The 19,956-nt window shown below is 37.8% G+C and overlaps 1 protein-coding gene across 5 annotated transcripts in view; it reads right to left on the reverse strand.

The window, feature by feature from the left end:
* Positions 1-4,897: 4,897 nt before the first annotated feature.
* Positions 4,898-19,956, reverse strand: part of FUT9 (fucosyltransferase 9) — a 92,608-nt gene continuing 77,549 nt past the window's right edge. For all 5 annotated transcript variants that reach the window (XM_042446702.1, XM_042446705.1, XM_042446706.1 and 2 more), the window contains exon 2: positions 4,898-12,288. In XM_042446702.1, the coding sequence (XP_042302636.1) occupies positions 11,204-12,288 (1,085 nt within the window). In that variant the 3' untranslated portion in view covers positions 4,898-11,203. The remainder of the gene's footprint in view (positions 12,289-19,956) is intronic.

Raw genomic sequence — 19,956 nt, forward strand, 5'->3', positions numbered from 1 at the left:
TTGCCCCCTTGACATGGGAGCCACCAACCATTACTGCTGACTAGACCATGAAGAAATGTAATCCTTGCTTCTTATATCAAGCATTTGGGTTCATTAGGAGTGCACAGAAGTAGGCTTTCCATTATTATTTTCAGCTTTACCAGAATATCAATCATGGGCAATTTGAACGTCAATCATGGATAATTCTATTGCATTTCAACATTATTCATTATCAGAACTAAAGGCTAGCAAGACTAATAGCATCCTTTCCCATTTTGTAACACATTTCAAGTAATCTGGCAAACTAAAGTGGTTTTATTATCTGAAAGCACCTTGCGTATTGGTTTCAAATGCTGACCTACTGAATACATGTATCTGCATACTCTCTACCAGCCTGAAATTTGTAATCAATGTTGTCTAAGATTATGTGTTTATCAGATAGGGAAAATACAAAAATAAGTAGAAAAAGTGATATATGAAAGCAGCCAATATAAAAATCAAAATGACTCATTGGTGTGCTGGGTGTAGTTATTGTTAACTTATGTCAAAACAATAAATTTCACATCAAGACACTCAGAAAACAATAATGAGATGAAGTGAGCAAAATATCATTTGACGTACTGTACATTTGGCATATTTTAGGTTTTTTTAAAAGATTTCTTTCTTCTTTTTTTTTTTTACAAAGTAGTGCAAAATTGCAGTGCATTAATACAAGATATCAGAAGTCATATCTAACAACTATTTCCCCATTTTTAGCCTTGTGCTCATTCACTGGAAACAAGTTGGCACATTAAGACACAAAGCATAAACCTGTAAATCCCAGTAATTTACTTCCAGGTGAATTAGTTTAGGATTGCAGTCTTAGTGGTCATGAAGAATATTCCTTACTTATTTGTGAATTTGCCCTTGAAACATTTAAACTGCATGAAAGAAAGTAACATTTCCAGACTGACTTTCTGATTGCATATTGACAAAGTAGAATAGCATAGGTATGACACATTGGCTGGCATTCTGTTTTAATATTTACAAAAATCGTAAGTCAGACTTATGATCTTGTAAGTTTTGGGATTCATATTTATAGATGCTGATGATGGAATGCGAGCCCCAAAGTTTACCTCTTAAGCCAGAACAAAGCCTCCCAACCAATGGGTTTCCAAGGTGCTGCAGACTGGAGGGCTGGAAAATGACAGCAACACTTTCCCACTCAAAGGTTGCCTTCACAAAAGCAGCTGTGATAGGACCCTGAGGGGTGTCTCCAGCTGCCTGCCTATGTTCTCCATAACTGGGAGAATGCTGCAGTTATTCCCCTGCTCCCCAGTATCCTGAACTGCAATGCCTTGAAAACCATTTGGTTGAGGTGCCACTTGCTTTAAGAGGTAGAGTTTTTGAGGGGGGGGGGGCACTGACAGAAGTGGATACAAGAATGGAGTCCCATCATTGCAGAAACATCTGATGGTGCTGCATCTCAGCCAATAATACCTTAAGCAATAGACTTCCAAGAAGAACAAAACACTTAATTTCACACCACCCTCATCACTTTTAAAAAGAGACTCAAGACCTTCTTTGGCCGTCAAGCTTTCCCCCATGTGCCTTGATATGTGTGGTTTCCCCCCTGATATGTATCTTGTACCATTGATTATCAACTCAGCTGGCTTTGATATGTTTTTATGGTTTTAAATTGTGACTGAATTTTTATTGTCAAGTTTTAATGTTATGTATATATTGTGTTGTTATTTTTGATTATTGTATTTTGTATTCTTTGTTGTGCACCGCTTTGATCAGTTTTGGAAAAGCGGTATATTATTATTATTATTATTATTATTATTTTCTCACTTGCGGATTGTGTAATAATTTTGTTGCATTGTTACATACATTTTAACTATGTTTCATTATTTAATTTTAAACTTGTGAGGGAAGGTTAGGTTAGGGTCTTGTGGGTTTATTGTTTTATCATTGTGTATCATATAATCGTGTTGTTACCCACCTTGATCCCCAAAACGGAAGAGGTGGGATATAAATAAATATTTCATTCATGCATTCATTCACATGGAACTGAGCTGATGACAAAGCATTTATCCACATACTGAACCTTACTACTGATGGCTTGATGGACAATTTTATTCCAGAAAAAGCATTTTGGTTCATCAAAGGGGCTGACTAGATATATATGTAAGTGCTTCCTTGTCATTTATGTTTATCTGTCTGTACAGGATTAATAAAAAGAAATCTATATTTTCTCTTCTTGGCAAGAAAATAAGTAAGCAGGAATTTTAAACTTCAGATTTAGTGGCACTTTTAAATCCCTCTTATTTTGCCAGAAGAGTTAAGCACTTTTAAATCCCTATTATTTTAGCAGAAGAGTTAAAGCCTTTTAAATCTCTCTTCTTTTACCAGAAGGGTTACACATATGCTAACTTTGGTTGTCCCACCAACAAAATCCCTTATATTCATCTGGGGACTGTGCTAGAAATGAGAGCTGAAAACCCAAAATGTGAAGAACATGGATACCCCACTTTTGATTCTAGTAATGAATCGTACAGCAACAGGATGCTTTGTTGAAATCAGGGGCAAAGTTTCTAGCCATATGATATATATTACATGTCCAAGGTCTTTAGTACATATCCATTTCTCTAAATTCATATTTTTTTTTCATGTGCAGTTATGATTCTGACTACGAGTGTTTTTGTTGTGATTGTATGCCTTCAAGTCGACATGGACTTACCTATCCTAGGATTTTCTTGGCGAGATTTATTCTGAAGAGGTTTGCCATTGGCTTCCTCTATTGCTAAGAAAGAATGATTTGCCCAAGTTCACCCACCAGGGTTTCCCTGACTACGTGGGAATTCAAACCGTGATCTCTTGTAGTCCTAGGACACCACTACACCACATGGGCTCTTAAAGCTCATTAATACCTTAGGGATCTACTTTTGTTGTTGTTGCTGCTGCTGTTTTTGCATTTCATTAGAATAGATCATACAGTGTGCGGTCTTGTAACTGCCCTCTGAATGAAGGGTCTATGGTCCTGATCAGTGGTTCCCATTGTTTTGGCCATCAGCTCCCAGAAGCCTCAAGCAACACGGCCAACAATCAGGAATTATGGGAGCTAAGGTCTAAACCATCTGGAGGACCAAAGGCTGGGAACTACTGATCTAGATCTCTAGCCTGTAAAACAGTGGTGTCACTAGGGTTTGTATCACCCGGTGCGATAACTCATGGTGTCACCCCCCCTCCATTGACCTCCTCCCATTTCAAAGCCGCCTATAACAAGCCCGCGTATGGCGCGGGCTCACTGTATCACTATACCGTCCATTCTTCCATGAAAAACATATGTGAATGGTACTTTGAATGAACTGTAGAGGGAAACTAAGCAGAAGCACCCAATGAATTTTAGATCACATAATTAAAAGAACATATTAAGGGATATATTTTAATGAGACTCAAATGCTCCCATAAGAAATCCAGATCTTGAGGGCATGTATTGTGTAAAGCCATGTCACAAACCCATCTCGCTGTTGTGTGTGTTGTACTAAACCAAAAGTTGGACTACTTAAAAACAGTCCGGGATTCTCACTGGCAAGGCTGTAGAGCGAGACCTGATTTGGGCATTCAAACAGAAGGCACAAGACTGAAACATGTTAAGAAGAAGCAATGGCAAGCTTCAATAGGTTTTTAGGTAGAAATTTGAGGCTATTTGGAATAATGGGGTCTGAGACACAATGGCGGGTTATAAACCACCATAAAGTCCGCGCTCCATGCGTACTAGGGTTAGGAAGGGCCGTATTAGGGTTAGGAAGGTTCTTACCTTCCTCACGGCCCTTCCTGCTAGTACGTGCGGAGCGCGGACTTTATGGCGGCACCCATCCACATGGGCACCGCCATTTTGACGTCTTGGACACTGTGTGTCCAGACATGTCGCGGCGGACGTGATGCTGTGAGGGCACGCTCCGCCCTTCATGGCGCCACTTCCACATTTCGAAAAGGAGCGCCATTTCGGGGCTCCTTTTTCGCTGCGCGGGGAAGCCTCGCGGTCTGGCCGCTGGGGCTTCCCTACACAGCGAATGGCGGCGGCAGGAAAACGGCCCCTTGAGGGCCATTTGTAACCCGCCAATATTAACCTAATTGTAATCTCTTGATGGATGACAGTATTTTAGTCACATAACAGAGGCAGGAGAAATTAATGAAACTCCATCAGTACATGAGTGGAAAAGAAAGGCTGGTAATATATATATATATATATATATATATATATATATATATATATACTGATTATTCCTTGCCTAAGAAAAACCTAATAAATTCATGGGGTCACCAAGGCAACTTGAAGGCACATACACATATATACAGAATTAAATACATAGGAAATAAAGATTATAGATAATGGCCCAGATTCTGTATCACACATGTAGAAAATTGTGCTCCATGCATGCAAACACATATTGGTTTAATCTCTGATTGATGTCAAGCCCTGGGGGATAGTGATGGTGGTTTTGCTGTGGCCATTCACTGGCTATGCTGGGGGGAGGGATTGATGGGGAAAACAGTCAGGCAGATAATTAGCTACATGTCTCAGTTGCAAGGGGAAGAAAAATGAAGTTGCTCTCCTGGGACCTTATTTCTGTTCCCCTCAGCTGCAGTTGTAATTAAGACCACTTATTTTTTGGTCAGCCCAATAGACTTCCTCTGACTCCCCAGTTAGTGAATAGCTGTAGCTATTCCCTTACTAGGTTCTGGATTGTGCATATGGAGTCAAGGAATAGCTCCTGAATACAGGGGAAATAATGATCTAAAATATGTAATCTGAAAAGTGGCACACTGCAATATTCCAAATATTTGATAACCAGAGGAGTAATAAATTACATCTCTGCCTGGCCTACCCTAGAATAGGATCTGGGTATTCTTTTATAGGTACAACTGGCTAAGTAGAATTTTAAAAACCAGTGGATATGTGAGTGAAGGGGAAAATGGATTTTGATCATTTAGAAGAAACAGATACAAATTTTGTATTCACAACTGGCAGATGAGCAAGCTTGGAGAATGACAAATTGTGTATTTCTGCATGATAGGAGGTTGAACTGGATGGCCCTTATGGTCTCTTCCAACTCTATGATTCTATTTTGCCCTCCAGAGGAGTAGGGCTGCAATTTTAATCATTCCCTGTATGTGTTGGCTGGCGACAATGGATATTGTAGCCCAACATATAACACAATATCTTAACAGGTTGGGGAAGAATGTCTTTAGGGCATTCCCTCATCTGTCTTGATATGAAGATGAAGAAAGGGCAATGGCATATGAAATGATGGTAGGTCTGTGTCTCATACATTTAATTAAGCCCTTGTGCTAAAAACAAATTGTAGGGCTTATAAATAGCAATTCAATAAAATATAAGAGTCTAGTTTAGAATCATTTGGTTACTGTTGACATTTCACATAATGATTATGTACCGTATATACTCAACTATAAGTGGACCTCATGTATAAGTCAAAGTCAGGTTTTAGGGCCCAAATTAAGGATTTTGCCATGACCCTCATGGGTAGGTTGAGGGTAAAATGTAGAGGCTCCTTCAGTGTGTGTATGTGTGCTTACGGCAACAGCAACTCTCACTGAGGCTTTTCTTCATCGTTTCAGCTTTCGTTTCAGCCAGATGTGTGAGTGGCAGGGGGACTCTTAAACAAACAGTAATATCAGTCAATCCCCCAGGGTTCTTTCTGCTTGGCTCTTTCTTGCTAAACTCCTCTCCGCATGGCATGGGGAAATCTGAATTCTATCGCATTTCCATAGGGACCCGTAAATAAGTTGACCTGGGATTTTGTGGTTAATTTTGGGACATAAATTTTTAAACTTATAGACTAGTATATATAGTATATATTATTCTATGTGTTACTCATATGCAAAAAAGGATTCTAAGGAACACATATATATGCACACAACTGGAGCAATTTAAATTTCCTTGTATGATTATGTGGGTGGTAATCAAAGCGGTTAAACAGAGAAATTAAGAAATGAAACAGCATGCTCTTCACACATATAAATATCAGTCTTTAAAACCTGAAAATCTGGTTTCTTTAAACCTTTCCACCATAAAACTAAGAAATGAAAAAGCAGACCAAAGCAAAATTTCTATTTCCTGTAATACTTTACAATTATTACAATTGTACACAATGCTACTGAAATGTAACTCAGAATTCAATAACTGTTTTCTTTCTAAACAAGTACCCCACATGTGATACTGTTTTGCAAACTCTGTAAATACTAATATTTATGTAACTATTTAATTATCCCTCCCTACTCTCTCTCTCACACACATACTTAAAAATTATTTCTGTCCCTTGATTGTGATCTATTTTCTGTTTTGATTTAAAAAGAAATATCCTGTATCCACTCTCAGATGTAGAGACCTGACCCAAACACAATTCTAATACAACTGCGTGTGTGTGTGTGCACACAGACACATCCCATACAGTGGGCATCTGGTCTCATACAAAGAAACTAAGGATCAGATATGTGCCAGTGTTATAGCAACAGGTATATCAAAATATTAGCATTGCTGTGATAAAAATGTATTGGAATCTTTCAATAATTTGTCCAGATTAAATACACTCATGAAGATTATTGTTCTGTAAACTATTGTTCACGATATGTGTAATTTTAATGCATTTTCCAGAAATATTTCTTGGTATAGCTAATGGCAGAAATGAACAAGTCTGTTGTGCCTTGGTTGCATTCTCCTAGGTAAACGAAGAATTGCAAACCAAAATGAGTAAGAAGAGTGCTTCTTCATCCAACTTTAATATGTATCTTACTTCACTTTTACTCTCCGTTATTTTCATATAAATTAAAATGACACAACCTGAAAAACTAAACTTCTGACATTCTAGGAAGATTTAAAAGTTCCATCACTCCATATCAAATCACTTTAAGGATTTCTTATATAGCTTTCCTCAGAGTTGTGTTTGCTCTGCATTAGTAGTTTCACACATTTCAGCTATCAGCAGATCACTGTAGTTAGCACAAGAGAAACATGTGTGCCTTAGGCCACAAAAGCCCACAATGTGACATTTTTTCTGGACCAAGTCTTTGTCGTTAGCTGTAGCAAGAAAACAGAAAGTTTGTTATTTCATAGTTGTTTTGATTTTATGTCATTATGCATCTGAAAGTTAGGATGTAAAGGCAATGATGTTACTTAAATTTGGTTTAACATTTTGAACAAGGAAAAGAATCAGGTTAGCAGGTCAGTGAGGAAGAGGAGAATATACTCCTCCCAGCAAGAGACAAAACAGGTTGCTGCTGTGTAACATGCAAGAATGCTACTATGACCCAAGTGAGTCTGGTTCTACATTACTTTGACATAGTATACTCTTTTAGATTTCATCTCCATGATCCAAAAGAAGAGTTTTGGAAATACAACCTTCATTTTGCTTTGCAGCATATAGCTTTGACCAAAAATACAAACAGAAATGCTGACCACACTCAAAAATACAATTACACATACAAAGAAGTTCGGGCTCTATAAATTGAGTCCACATCATTGATTGGTGCTTTCCTGCCCCCCCCCCACACTTTATTACGTCAACCCAACATGTCCTTCAAGTCAGTCTTGGAATTCAACTCAATCTGGGAATTGGGAACACTTTAGGAATGCTGTGGACTATGGCACAAGAAGTAGCAGATGGAGAGAAGCATAAAGAACAATGTCTCTCTCCCCAATCCTCATACCCCACTACATGCAAAAGTGCTATTCTGCCAAAAGGTGACAGACACCTTTACATGAAAGCTAAAATACCCCATTTCAGCTTTTTTATATATATGTTAGAAAAGAATATATTTTATTGTATAGCATTTATGCATACAGTATTATCAGTTTTCCCTTTTAGTTTCATAATGCAAATGCTGGTGAATAGAGGAGATTCACAGTTTCCTGTAAGGGACACATTTTGAGATGTTGAAATACCTACAAATGTGACAAAATATTTTTTTTGTGAGGGGGGGAATCAAAGCATTTTAAAAAAGGAAACATCAGTGTCAGTTTCCCCTTTAATTCTGATATTTCATAAACCTCTGAAACTACTACCCTGATCCAGTACTTCATGTGAACCATTCTATACATGATAACTTTCATTCAAAGAAACACACAAAGATCAGATTCTTTCATAGAAATCAGTGGGGAGGTTGTATCACACTTTTCTCAATAAACAATTTCTGTATTGATAAATAACTGCTAAATGTCCTATTTTAGGAAAAACAGGAAAGACTAATGCATGACAGATCCATTTGACCAAATGTTTCATGGAACATGCAGTTTAACCTGAAAATTTTGATACAAAAGAACACTGTTCACATATGATTAACACAGAGTTGCATTGCAAATCCATAGTGACAATGTGTTATAAATGGTTATGGATAATTGTATTTCAGATAGCAAAAGCTCATTTATACATTATTTATAACATTTTAAAAAATATAGTCATCAGGTTGAATCCAGACGTGGTCACTCTTGATCAATGGGGCTTATGTTATTTTTGAGTAATATTCCCAAAGAATAAATGGGTTTATTCTGAGCACGACTAAGTCTTAATCCAACATGATATTTTTTGTTGCCACAAGCTATATGGCAATAGGACAGTACATACATTTTTACATTTGCTGGTGGACCATGAATAAAAATATAGTATATTGGCAGAGAGTGGGATGAACTGATCACAATGCCCATTTGGTTGAGACACATTAACCCTATGTAGGTGTTGCCCTTCATGTGGTTAAGAGCTGCTCTCCCATGAACAATCTCTGCCCATGATGTAGAAACATAAAGACACAGGGTTCTAGATCACAGGAGAGGCATACACCTAGGCTTGTGTCTACTGAGTGTATGGATAGTGTAGTGGGAATAAGGACACACTGGCAAGCTAGAGTCAGCAGAAATGGCCCCATTCTCACCTTCATGGGTCTGCATGTCTCATAAAAGGGAACACTTGAACTAGTTTTAGAAGAATTAAAAATGTCTGACTGCAAAACTCAAATTCTGCAGAGAAATCTGAGGTAAATGCTTCATTTGAGTCTTGAAAGCCCACAGCCCTAGTGTTGTAAACAAAACCAGAATAGTCTTGTAGCTTTTGAGGCGTAGTTTGAATGTGTATTCTGACTGAATAGCATCAGTTATTGGGATCTACAATAATTTTAAAAAGTGTGTAGTGCTTCACTGCAGTGCCACAATAAATAATATCAAAGCAGCACTCTTCAAAATACACTTAATTCTTTATCCTTTCATTTAATCTCTTCAGACATTTCATCTCACCACTTATTGAATTGAAAGTTAACTATATTTAAAGGGGACTGCTGCCTTCTAAGACTTGTTTTTTTAAATTTCAGTGATATACCTAGAAGTAAATGGTAGAGTCCTCTTTTCTTTGAAAGAAATGAGGGATCTCTGAGTGCACACCTCTTCCTGCCACCCACCTGCACTATGTAAACAAGCTGTTCTTTTCCGTTGCATTTATGTGGTGTCAAGCAAAACCTCAGTTTTTACATTCACAAAAAGACAAGAGCAGATCAAGCCACAAAGTGCTGAGCAAGTGAAAAATCCTTTGAAATAAAAGAATGGTTGTATCTTCCCAAATACATTTTAAAAATATATACCCTGGAGTTATTAAAACAATCCACTGAAGACACCCTCATGTATCTTAGGAGCAGTAGTATTCTCTAGCTGGAAAAATGACCTCTTGATTTTGAATATCCTTCATGCCAACAATCTACTAGACCGAACAATGTTGTACACTTACAAATGTCCTTGATATAGAATTAAATGTTCTACTGCCCAATGAAAATAACCACAATTAGAAACAGGTCACTTCTCACAGAGCACCCTTTATGGGGAGCAGAGGCTAGTATATCTAGCATTAGTTCCCAAACTGTATTCACAATGCCCAACAGATCATGAATAATGGCAACTCTGAAGGTGCTGGAAACCACCTGGTCACTAGCTTGCTTTCTCTTCTCCGTTTTCAACAGGTAAGCAGTTCTGTCAGCAGTGATGTTATACTTGTTGAAGAGGCTGCAGCCTCCCGGTGTGTAGACAGAAGTGTTTTTGCATCCATCACAAAATACAAAGCATAAAAATGCATCTGTGTCTTCAGTTTAGATTAGTTCACTGACCTTCAGATATGTCTTCCCATCTAACTGTATGAAATATCACCAATTAAACAACTTGTTCTGGGATGATGCATTTCATTAACATATTTCATTCTTTGGGCCAAAAACAATAGTAGCCTAATAATCTTATCTAGTAAATTTCAAATGTTTTCACTACTAAACATTGCAATGCTGTCTCTTAATTTTGCTTCTTATACCTATACATGTTTGTTCACACATCCCACAGAGCTGTATGAGGCTTAATTCCAGATAACTGCCTAATTGTTCAATCTCTTTTAATCTTTTAAAAAAGAAAGAATAAGAAAAAAGAGAAAGCACTTCAGTACTGTAACTTTTTCTAAGGGTGTGGAAATTCTGTAAATCGTTAGCCTTAATGGAGGACAATCTAGGTATTTCTATGGGTTTTTTTCTTCGCAAATATTATTAGAGAGGATGACCAGGATTTTTTGTTTACATTGGCCCTATCACTATATGTATTGGTCAGTGATTGATGCACTTCAAAATGGGAGAAAAGATTTTTAAAAAGAAATGGTAAACAATAAAGTTACTCTTCAGTGCACATTACCAGCTATCTACATAGCAGGTTTTCCAATAAAATAAATAAGGTCCCATACCAGTGGCTCAGAATGAAATAATTTGTGCAGCCTTTTTGTGCCCGATACATGTATGGATCTTGAAAAGCATCCATATGAGTTACCTCTTGGGGTTTCCCCCCTAACAACACACTGCAAAATTTGCTACTCCTAGATTTTTCACATTGGGCAGTTAAGTCTGATTAAAATATAACAAGAAATCATGACAATGCTCATTGCTTCCACAATGCAATCAAACATCTGTCCCAGGTTGCCAATTATCAGTTCCTCTTATCTAAATAATCATACACCTGCCTACTTTCCAGTGAAAGATTCCAGATTTAGGTCTGAATTAATTATCCAGATTAAGAGAAGGTAGTCTAAATGGAATTTGTTGTATCCAAAGGACAAGATAAACAGTGATCCCTTGACTGATGAATGTTTTGTCCATCTTCAAATAATGATTTTTTTCCTGCTTTTTCTGTATAAAGTGCAAAAATGTTCAAGATTTAATTCCAAAACCATTTTTCCAAGTTACCAACAGATTTGTATTCCTGGTGTCTTTTTACATGGTCACATGCAAGGCATGCGTGTGATTCCCAGAATCGAGGAAGGCGGACTGAAAAATCTTTCCTCCAGTTGAAGTAGCTAAGATACAGTTTATCATTTTTGTCAAGCATCAAAAGATACTCTGAAAGGTCCTGTGGGGAGAGAAAATCTTCCACGTGTATGAAAGAATTAGCTGGGATGTAGTTCTCATAGTTTTCTCTAGGAGGACCAAGAACAACTGGCACAGACCCAGCCAGAAAGGCATTGTAAAGTTTTTCTGTGATATAGTCTTTGTGGATGGAATTCTCAAAAGAAAGGTAAAACTTACAAGTGGAAATAGTTGGGATCAAATTTTTGTCACTCACATAGTCACCAAACGCTTGCCCATAGGTATGTATTTCAATGTATTTACTTAGTTCGTTATAATACTTGACCCTTGCATGTTCAGGGTTCCAGTTACTCACCACCCAACACACCAGCCTTTCTTTATTTGGCATTTCAAACAAAAAGGAGTTTGTGCTAACCATCATGAAGCCATAAGGCACTTGAATATCTGAATCACGACGATAAGTGAGGGTCAGATTGAAAAGATGTTCAATTCCACTCTTCTGCGGAGTGTGTGTTGGTGATTCCAAGTTCATCCAGATCCATTTCTGAAATGGTGGCCTTGGCTGCTGAGGTAAATTAGTCAGATCCCAACTGATGTCTCTGTGGTGAATAAGAACAGCATGAGAACGATTGTACAGTGTGCGGTCAGTAGTGAGATGGCACCCATGTATGTTAAACGCTGGGCAGAATTTTAGATCAAATGTCTGACCAAATGGCCACACCCATATCAGAATAGTCGTCTCATTGATATAATCACTTTTGGTGGAGAAGAAGTTCTTCATTTTCAGAACTGAGCTTGCTGATTCGATGGGATTGGCGATCCAGCTGTTTGTGGGCTTGATATAAATAAGTAGGCATGCCATAAAACAGCCCAGCACAATAAAGATATATAGAAATGGCCGGAAAATTCCTTTGGATGATGATGTCATAATTTGATCTGTGAAAGAAATAAAAGATCATCATTTTGAGATTAATGATAAAAACTGCACACATTTATATGAATAGTAACAATTGCATAGATGTATCTGTAGATTGTTTATTTTTACAGGTCTCTGCAGCTCTTTGCTGGTGATTTGAATGTATTGCCACATGCTACCGACAAACCCACAACTTATAAATAGTTAGGAAGACCCACAATACATTTCCTTTGAACACTGAAGTATATTTAAAATATTTAAAAACTGAATGCATATGTACAGTTGTGATGAATATAATTACATTGTTTTCTAGTATACTCATTTAATATATGTTTGAATCAGTCATGTTCAATCCAACTTAAACTTTAGCCTTATCCTAATACTAAAATATCTCCTTATTGCTTTTCTGAAGCAGGTGCTCCTAGTTTTTTCTCTGTGTCTAAGCAGACAACAAACAGAAGCTGTCAAGGATTCAATGGATTTAAGAAGCTTCAATGGCCCTTAAGCTCCAGCAATGATAGCTACAAATACATTTAGATCCAGTCAGTGGCACATTGTTCATAGTACAGGAAACAAAAGCAAAATTTTCCTGTCCAAGTGCTTACAATGCCTAGGCACATCATACAGAAGACTGCTAAGACATACTGTGACAATTTTAAAAAATTTAAATTAAAAGGAGAATTATTACTAAAACATTCATTTAGGCCTAGCCAATGGTGTGCTAGTCATTGTATGCAACAAAAAATACAGGAAGTTTCTTGCCCACAATATTTACAATGCAAAGGGAAATTTACTGATTGATCATGGGTATCATTTATTTTGTGTTTGTACTGCTAAAGACAACACAGAGAGATTTCACAAGATGTTACAAATCAGCTTTAGGGATTATTCATGGGATCAAATCCTTAGTCATGAAGCTAACTATGTCATTTAATGGGATAATCTGCAAGTACATCAGTGGATTTCTGGGGAGGAGGATAAAGGCATCATCATCATCATCATCATCATCATCAAGAATGACCTTCCTATCTGGCAACAACATCATCATAACACAGTGCTAGGGGCCTTTATCTCATTTCCAACCTTCTAAATGAAAAAGATCTATTATTTAAATTTGTTAGTAGAAACTGAAAATAGCACACATGAAAATATTCAGTTCAGAACTGACAAGAGAGATGAGTAGAAACTCTTGTTCTATATGGTCCTATGCCCTGTGCCTTGAATCCCTGCCCATGAAAACCACACCAACATTTGGGTCAGCTGCCCCATCCCTGTTCTGTTTCAGCACTACTTTTGATTAGTTTCATCAAATCTTACAAGGTCTTGTGTGTATATGTGCCTTCAAGGTGCCTGTCAACATACAGCCACCCCATAAATTACATAGGGTTTCATAGACAAGGAATACTCAGAGGTGGTTTTGCCAGTTTCTTCCTCTGAAATATAGCATACACCACCTGGCATTCATTTGCAGTCTCCCACCCACCCAAATATTAACTGGGATGACCCTGTTTGCCTCACAAGATCAGACAGGATCTGGAGCCTTTAGGGTCAGGGTATACAAGGTCTTTCAGATTTATATCTATATCTATTTATACCTGGAAATCAATTTGGGTAAATATCCGTAAGCATGACTTAAAATATGTAGGCTTTTCTCCTTTATAGCAATGGGCTGCCAATCCAAAGTAGCACCCTTACACCACCAGACATTTGTGAAGTGTCTGCTCCTGATACAATGCTAGGCCTCAAAGGTAGGTTTTCTCAAGATTTGAAAGAAAGTGAAATGGCTTAATCACAGCTCGGAACTTCAGAAAAAGTTAATTTTTAATTGATAATCCTTTTAACAAGAATTTACTAGTCCAAATCATTGGGAAAATGTCCAGTTGGAGAAGGCAATTTATGATTATGATAATTTTTCAAGAAGCAACCAGAAGGTATGCCACTAAGGGATATCAATGTCAACCAAATATATGCATAGGGGGATAGTATGCAGCCTTGCCTGTCCCCTTTTCCAGTTGGGAACTATTCTGTTTCTCCATATTCAATTCAGATGGTAGCCTCTCATCCTGAATATAGGTTATGCATCAGGACAATTAGATACAGTGACTCTCCCATTTCTTTGAGAGCATTCCGTGGCTTTTTGTGATCTATGCAGTCAAAACACATGCATTGGGTTTTTTTTTTGGGGGGGGGATTCTCGAGTGCTCTCCATTATCTATCATATGTTTGCTATGTGGTCCCTAGTGCCTCTTCCCTTCCTGTATCCAACTTGCAACTCTCTGATTTCTTGCTCCATATATTGTAGGAGTCTTTCCTACAAAAATTTGAGCATGACTTTGCTTGCATGGGAAATTAGTGCAGTGGTTACTGCAATCTTTTGTGTCTCCTTTTTTGTGTATTAGAATGTATATGGATCACTTCCAGTCTGTGGGCCACTGCTTTGTTTTCCATACTTGTTGGCAGATTTTAGTTAAAACTAAAGTTGATTTTCTCTCTGTGGATTGTAGCAGTTCCCTTAGTATGTCATCTGTTCCTGGTGCTTTATTCTTCCTAATTGCTTTTGAGTATGACTTTCCAAAATTTGGGGTTCATCTTCATAGGTTTCTTCATCCCATATGTGGTTCATCTTTTTGTATTTTTATATAGCTCTTCTGTATATTGTTTCCATCTTTTTTATTTAATTGTTCCACTTCTTATTAAAGAGCATTCCCCACCCTTTGTTTTAATTTCTCTTTGAATTTCCCAATTCTTGTAGAACAGGTCTCTTATTCTTCCTTTTTTGTTGTTGATTTATATTTCTTTGCATTGATTGTTGTAGTAATTCTCTTTGCCTTTGTGCACTAATCTTTGGAGAGTAGCATTCATGGTTCTGATTGTCTCTCTTTTCTTTTGCTTTCTTAGCAAGTTAGCTTTCATCAGAAATCTGTGGGCAAGTCTACTGTTGTGCAAAAGAGGTTTAGTCTGTGAGATATAAACTTGGAAACCAATTGAATATGGAGAGCTAATTCCTAATTTTGTAATGAAAATGTCCTATATTTATAAAATTATCATAGTTGTTTCACTCTGTGTGTAGGAAATCAGTGCATAATAACATTATTAAAACCAACAGAACATTACAAAATAGCAAAAGGGGGATATAGTTCAGGGCATTATAGAAAAACTATCTAGAACATGACATAGTTTCTTATTCTTCATTCCCTGTATAGCATTTGCATTGCGGTAAGCTGCAGATTCTGACAAGAGATGATAAAAATTGTTGAAGGAGCTTCAACAGGAGTAAAATAGTTACATCCTAAAATACTACTAAACTAGAATTGATTTAAGGAGCTTTCAGATACAGTTAGCCTTCTGTATCCACAGATTCTGCACCTGTGGATTCAACCATCCACAGCTTGAATACACACAGAGAGAAATAGACAGAGACACAGATTCAGACACAGCTCCCAAAAAGAAACCTTGATTTTTTGCTTTTTATATAAGGGACACAATTTTGCTACACCACTGTATCTGATGAGGCTTCAACATCCATGTATTTTGGATCCATGGGAAATCCTGGAACTAAACACCAGCAGATACTTAGAATCCACAGTAGTTCATCACACATTTGTTAACATCCTTTAACATCAAACTCTTATTCTACAATTCTCATCCTTGTATACCACTACACACATCATAATCCTTATAGCTATAAGTACAGTTCAGCTGAATATATCCTCTCTTCACATTCACATAAACTTTTGTTCCTTGTGGAACTATGTGTGGGAAAACAACCTGGACATTTGGAGACAGGATTTCTATAATTTTTGTCTTTCTTTGGCATATGAGATGGCTCCTTAAGGAACCAAAAGTGTCTTAACTGCTTCAAGTGGCAGAACATAAAAAAGTGAAAAACAAACAAACAAACTTATGCCACCTCTAATGAAGGCAGATGACACTCATCCCAAAAGGTCCATTGACAACTGATTCAGTTTTAAAGTGTGTTTGGGAGGGAAGGGTATTTTTTTTTGCCTAAAATAGTCTGGAAAAAGCTTTACTTAATATGTTGGTCCACCTTTACCTGGAGGGAGGAGAACACATGTTAACTTGGATTTCTCAGATATTCCTCATGAACTAGACAAACTGGTTCCATTAGACAGTCAACCTGGAAGAAGGACAGGTTTCTGAATGACCAATCAGTTCCTGCTATAGATAGTAGCCTGATTTCTTGGAACTATGTAAGAGAAATGATGCACTGAACTGGAAAGGGGCATTTCAAGAGGAAGTCCCATCAACAATTGGTGCACTGAGTTTCCCCCTGGCTGCCCATTCCACAGTAGAAGTAGCCAATGCAAGGGTTTGTGACAGGACTTTGATAGGACAAATATGCATCCATAAACCAGAACCTTGAAAGGAATGTGGGACTTCCTGTATAAGAGCAATAGGCAGAGGTCAAGCATTTCAAACTTTCCAATCTGAAGCAATTCAGTAGATAAGCAGTGGCTATTTGAATACTTATTATAATACATATTTGCATGTAGCATGCAATTTGGTCATTTTTCTGGTGTCTGTATTTCCTTTTCCCATCGTTCTTGTTGCTGTAATGTGCAATAATGTGCTGTAGAAACTATAATGTTGGATTTAGGTCTAGGTAGATCTGGCTTTACACCGCCATCTGCAAAGAAGCTCACTGAGTTATCTTCCACCAGTCTTTCATCTTCTTTTTTGCTCTGCCTACTGACCTCACAGAGGTCTTATGAGGATTCAATGGGGCCGGAGAGGGAACCATGTGTGAAAAAAAGCCCGAATGTCCTAAATCACATATCCTACCGACACTGAAGCATCAGCATGATGGAACCTTCTTCTCAGCTCTCAGTCCCACCTGGAGACCAGCTCTGGAGAGGTTATCCAGAGCAGGATTTTGGGATGCATTTTGGAGCTGGATTGGAGAGGGGAGATCATCTCATTCCAAATCTGCTCACAAAATGACTTTCCTTGATGGAATTGCCCCATGCATCCAGCCAAAATAAATATAATAAATAAATAGGGATATCTTAAATGAGGATAATTGGGGCACTTATTTCTGTAATACAAAGGAGATGTGGTCTGTTTCTGAATATTAACACTAGGAACTTCCCAAATGAATGAACGCAATGTGCTCTATGTAGGGAGATTTCTACATCTGGCTTTAAAACTCCAATTAGACCTATAAAAAAGCAGCTTTGGTGATACTTATTGCACTATGTCATGTCCGATCTTATAGCTGCTGCATATGCCCTCCCTGCCTTTTCACTGAAGGAGATAACCTGTCAATGTGCTTGCAATTGCACGGTGTGAAATGTCACTGCTGGGGCAGTTGTGTTATTGGCATTCACATGGTGTCAGCATCTCCTTCTTTCCCCTTGTCACCTCCTCCCCAAGCAGTGAGTTTACTTTTATGTTTTTTTTTTTTTTTTTTCTCCCCCCCCCCCCCTTTTTTTTTTTTTAAAGAAAAACCTTAAATCGCAGTAGCAGAGCTCTGGAATTGCATGAAAAAGTGAAAATAAAAATTAATAAAAATTTAAAATGGAAGACATCCTTGGTAGGTTATAGGGCAGTGAGGTGGGTTTAAGAGGGAGTCAGGGGAAGAGCACAATGGCAGTTGCATGACTGCAAAGATATGGAGTGATGCAGTGAATCCAAACAGGTATAATTTCATTTTCATTGACAAGCAGGATTGTGGTGAGAATGCTCATGTGGTAAAGCTCTAGGTCTCCCTTGAAGAAAACTAGGAAGCTTCAACTAGTTCAAAAGGCCAGAAACCATATAGAAACCCTATGACACTGGCCTTACAGGAACTGCATTGGTTGCCTGTATACTTCCAGTCCAAAATTAAGATGTTTTTGATAATGCTTAAAGTCCCAAATAATATTTTACGTCCTAAATAACTTGGGACTTTGGCACTTGAAGGAGTCCCTCTCCTTATATCAGCTTTCTCTCAACTCTCAGTTGAGCTCCAGAAGGGTTCCCAGCTCTCCAGAACAGGTTTGGGATGCATGGAAAGTTGCAGTGGAGAGAGGAGATCACTCCACCCCAAATCTGCTGACAAAGTGAGTTACACTGATGACATTACCTCAGTGTATCCTGTCCAATATAATATAATATAATAAAAAGAGACATCTTAATGAACATTTTAAAGGTGCTCATTCCTGTAAGACAAAGGAGATGTGAACTGTTATTGATATTTTAACACTTGCTTGGTTTGATGCAGTTTTAATGTTCTTTTGCTATGAAAACATGGGAAAATAACAGGGGAAAGAAAGGCCAGATCAATTCATGGGAAATAGTTCTGCGAACAAGCACTAACTATGATAGCTAAACAGAAAATAATTTGGGACAAGTAAGAGCAGCACACTGTTGAGTTCTTGCACCATCTGTGAGTTCCCAGTACTGCTTGAACAAATTACTTTGTTGGGACTACACATCCCAGAATCCCATGGCTATAGAGTAGGATATAAATATTTTAAAATGTCTTATTGTGGATGGTTTTATTTCACTTCTGAACTGACAGGCACCACAACATCCCACATTATGTATGTTAAACTCATTGAAGTCAGGGCATATTATGACTTTTTAAAAATAAGAGAATGAGGGACCCATTTGAAATGTCAGTTCTTCTGATTTGATTTACAGAATCAAAACATCTCAGGAAAGAGAAAGGGATTTCTGTCAATGACTTGACAACTAACATAATCCCACTATCTATACAAGACATTCAATCCACAATCTCTATTGAAATATTTTTTTAATGTCTGGTTGATTTGACACAGATGCATCTTAGAATTCACTGCTTTGAGAACCATAAAGTAGCCTAAGAAATGGGAAGGAGGGACAAAGACAGGGAAAAGAAAGAAAGAAATATGAGCATTTTACAGCACTGTGCTGCTAAGGTGACTTACCATAATCAAAAGCTGCAGCAAAGTTTGAGTCTTGCCTGGAAAAGTACCACCTTCTTTGAGCAGCAGTAATAAAACCATGTAGGAGAAGATCTTGGATTAAGGTATGCCAGCGCTTGGGGAGATAACTCTGAATGGAATTCTAGTTATATCCAAAGGGTGATATGTATATTATTTTTATTTTCCCAAAGTGGGCTCTTTTATGATAGTGAATAGCTTCCAGGTTTCAGCACACTGAGCCTGTAGACCCACCTTATTTAGTTACCTGTTGCCTGCTCAAAGCCAGGAAAGGTTGTAATAAGAAGTTAGAAAATGGCCTGTGCAATGTGCTGTTGGCCAGTCTTGTGTGGAATGTGCTTGATGAAGAAACTGCTTTTTCTTCCCCTCCTTCTCTTCCTTATAACTCAACTCTGACCTTCTACCTCCAATTAAGTACTCAGTGGCTCCAAAGCCCTGAAGGGTTACAAAAGCTATATATTAAAAGATGAGCACTCTTCCGCATACAGTACTCTAAGCCAATCCATAAAATAATGATATGGGGGGATTTTGAAACATACAAGACACCCAAACTTCCCTAGCCTTCTATTTTTTGGCAAATATAGACATTGGACTTTCTGTTTTTAGCTCTGTTTTCAGATGGTCTTTCACGCACAATGACTAGATGTGTTATTTGTGTTGTAACATGTGGCCTCAGGTCAGAACTAAACAGATTCTGGTGTTAGTCAGTTTTTCAGATGGTTTGGAAGTTAGTGGAACATATAATAACAGGTTTCATGTTAT

The sequence above is a fragment of the Sceloporus undulatus genome, chromosome 1 (genome assembly GCF_019175285.1).
Source record: "Sceloporus undulatus isolate JIND9_A2432 ecotype Alabama chromosome 1, SceUnd_v1.1, whole genome shotgun sequence".
Classification (NCBI taxonomy): Eukaryota; Metazoa; Chordata; class Lepidosauria; order Squamata; family Phrynosomatidae; genus Sceloporus; species Sceloporus undulatus.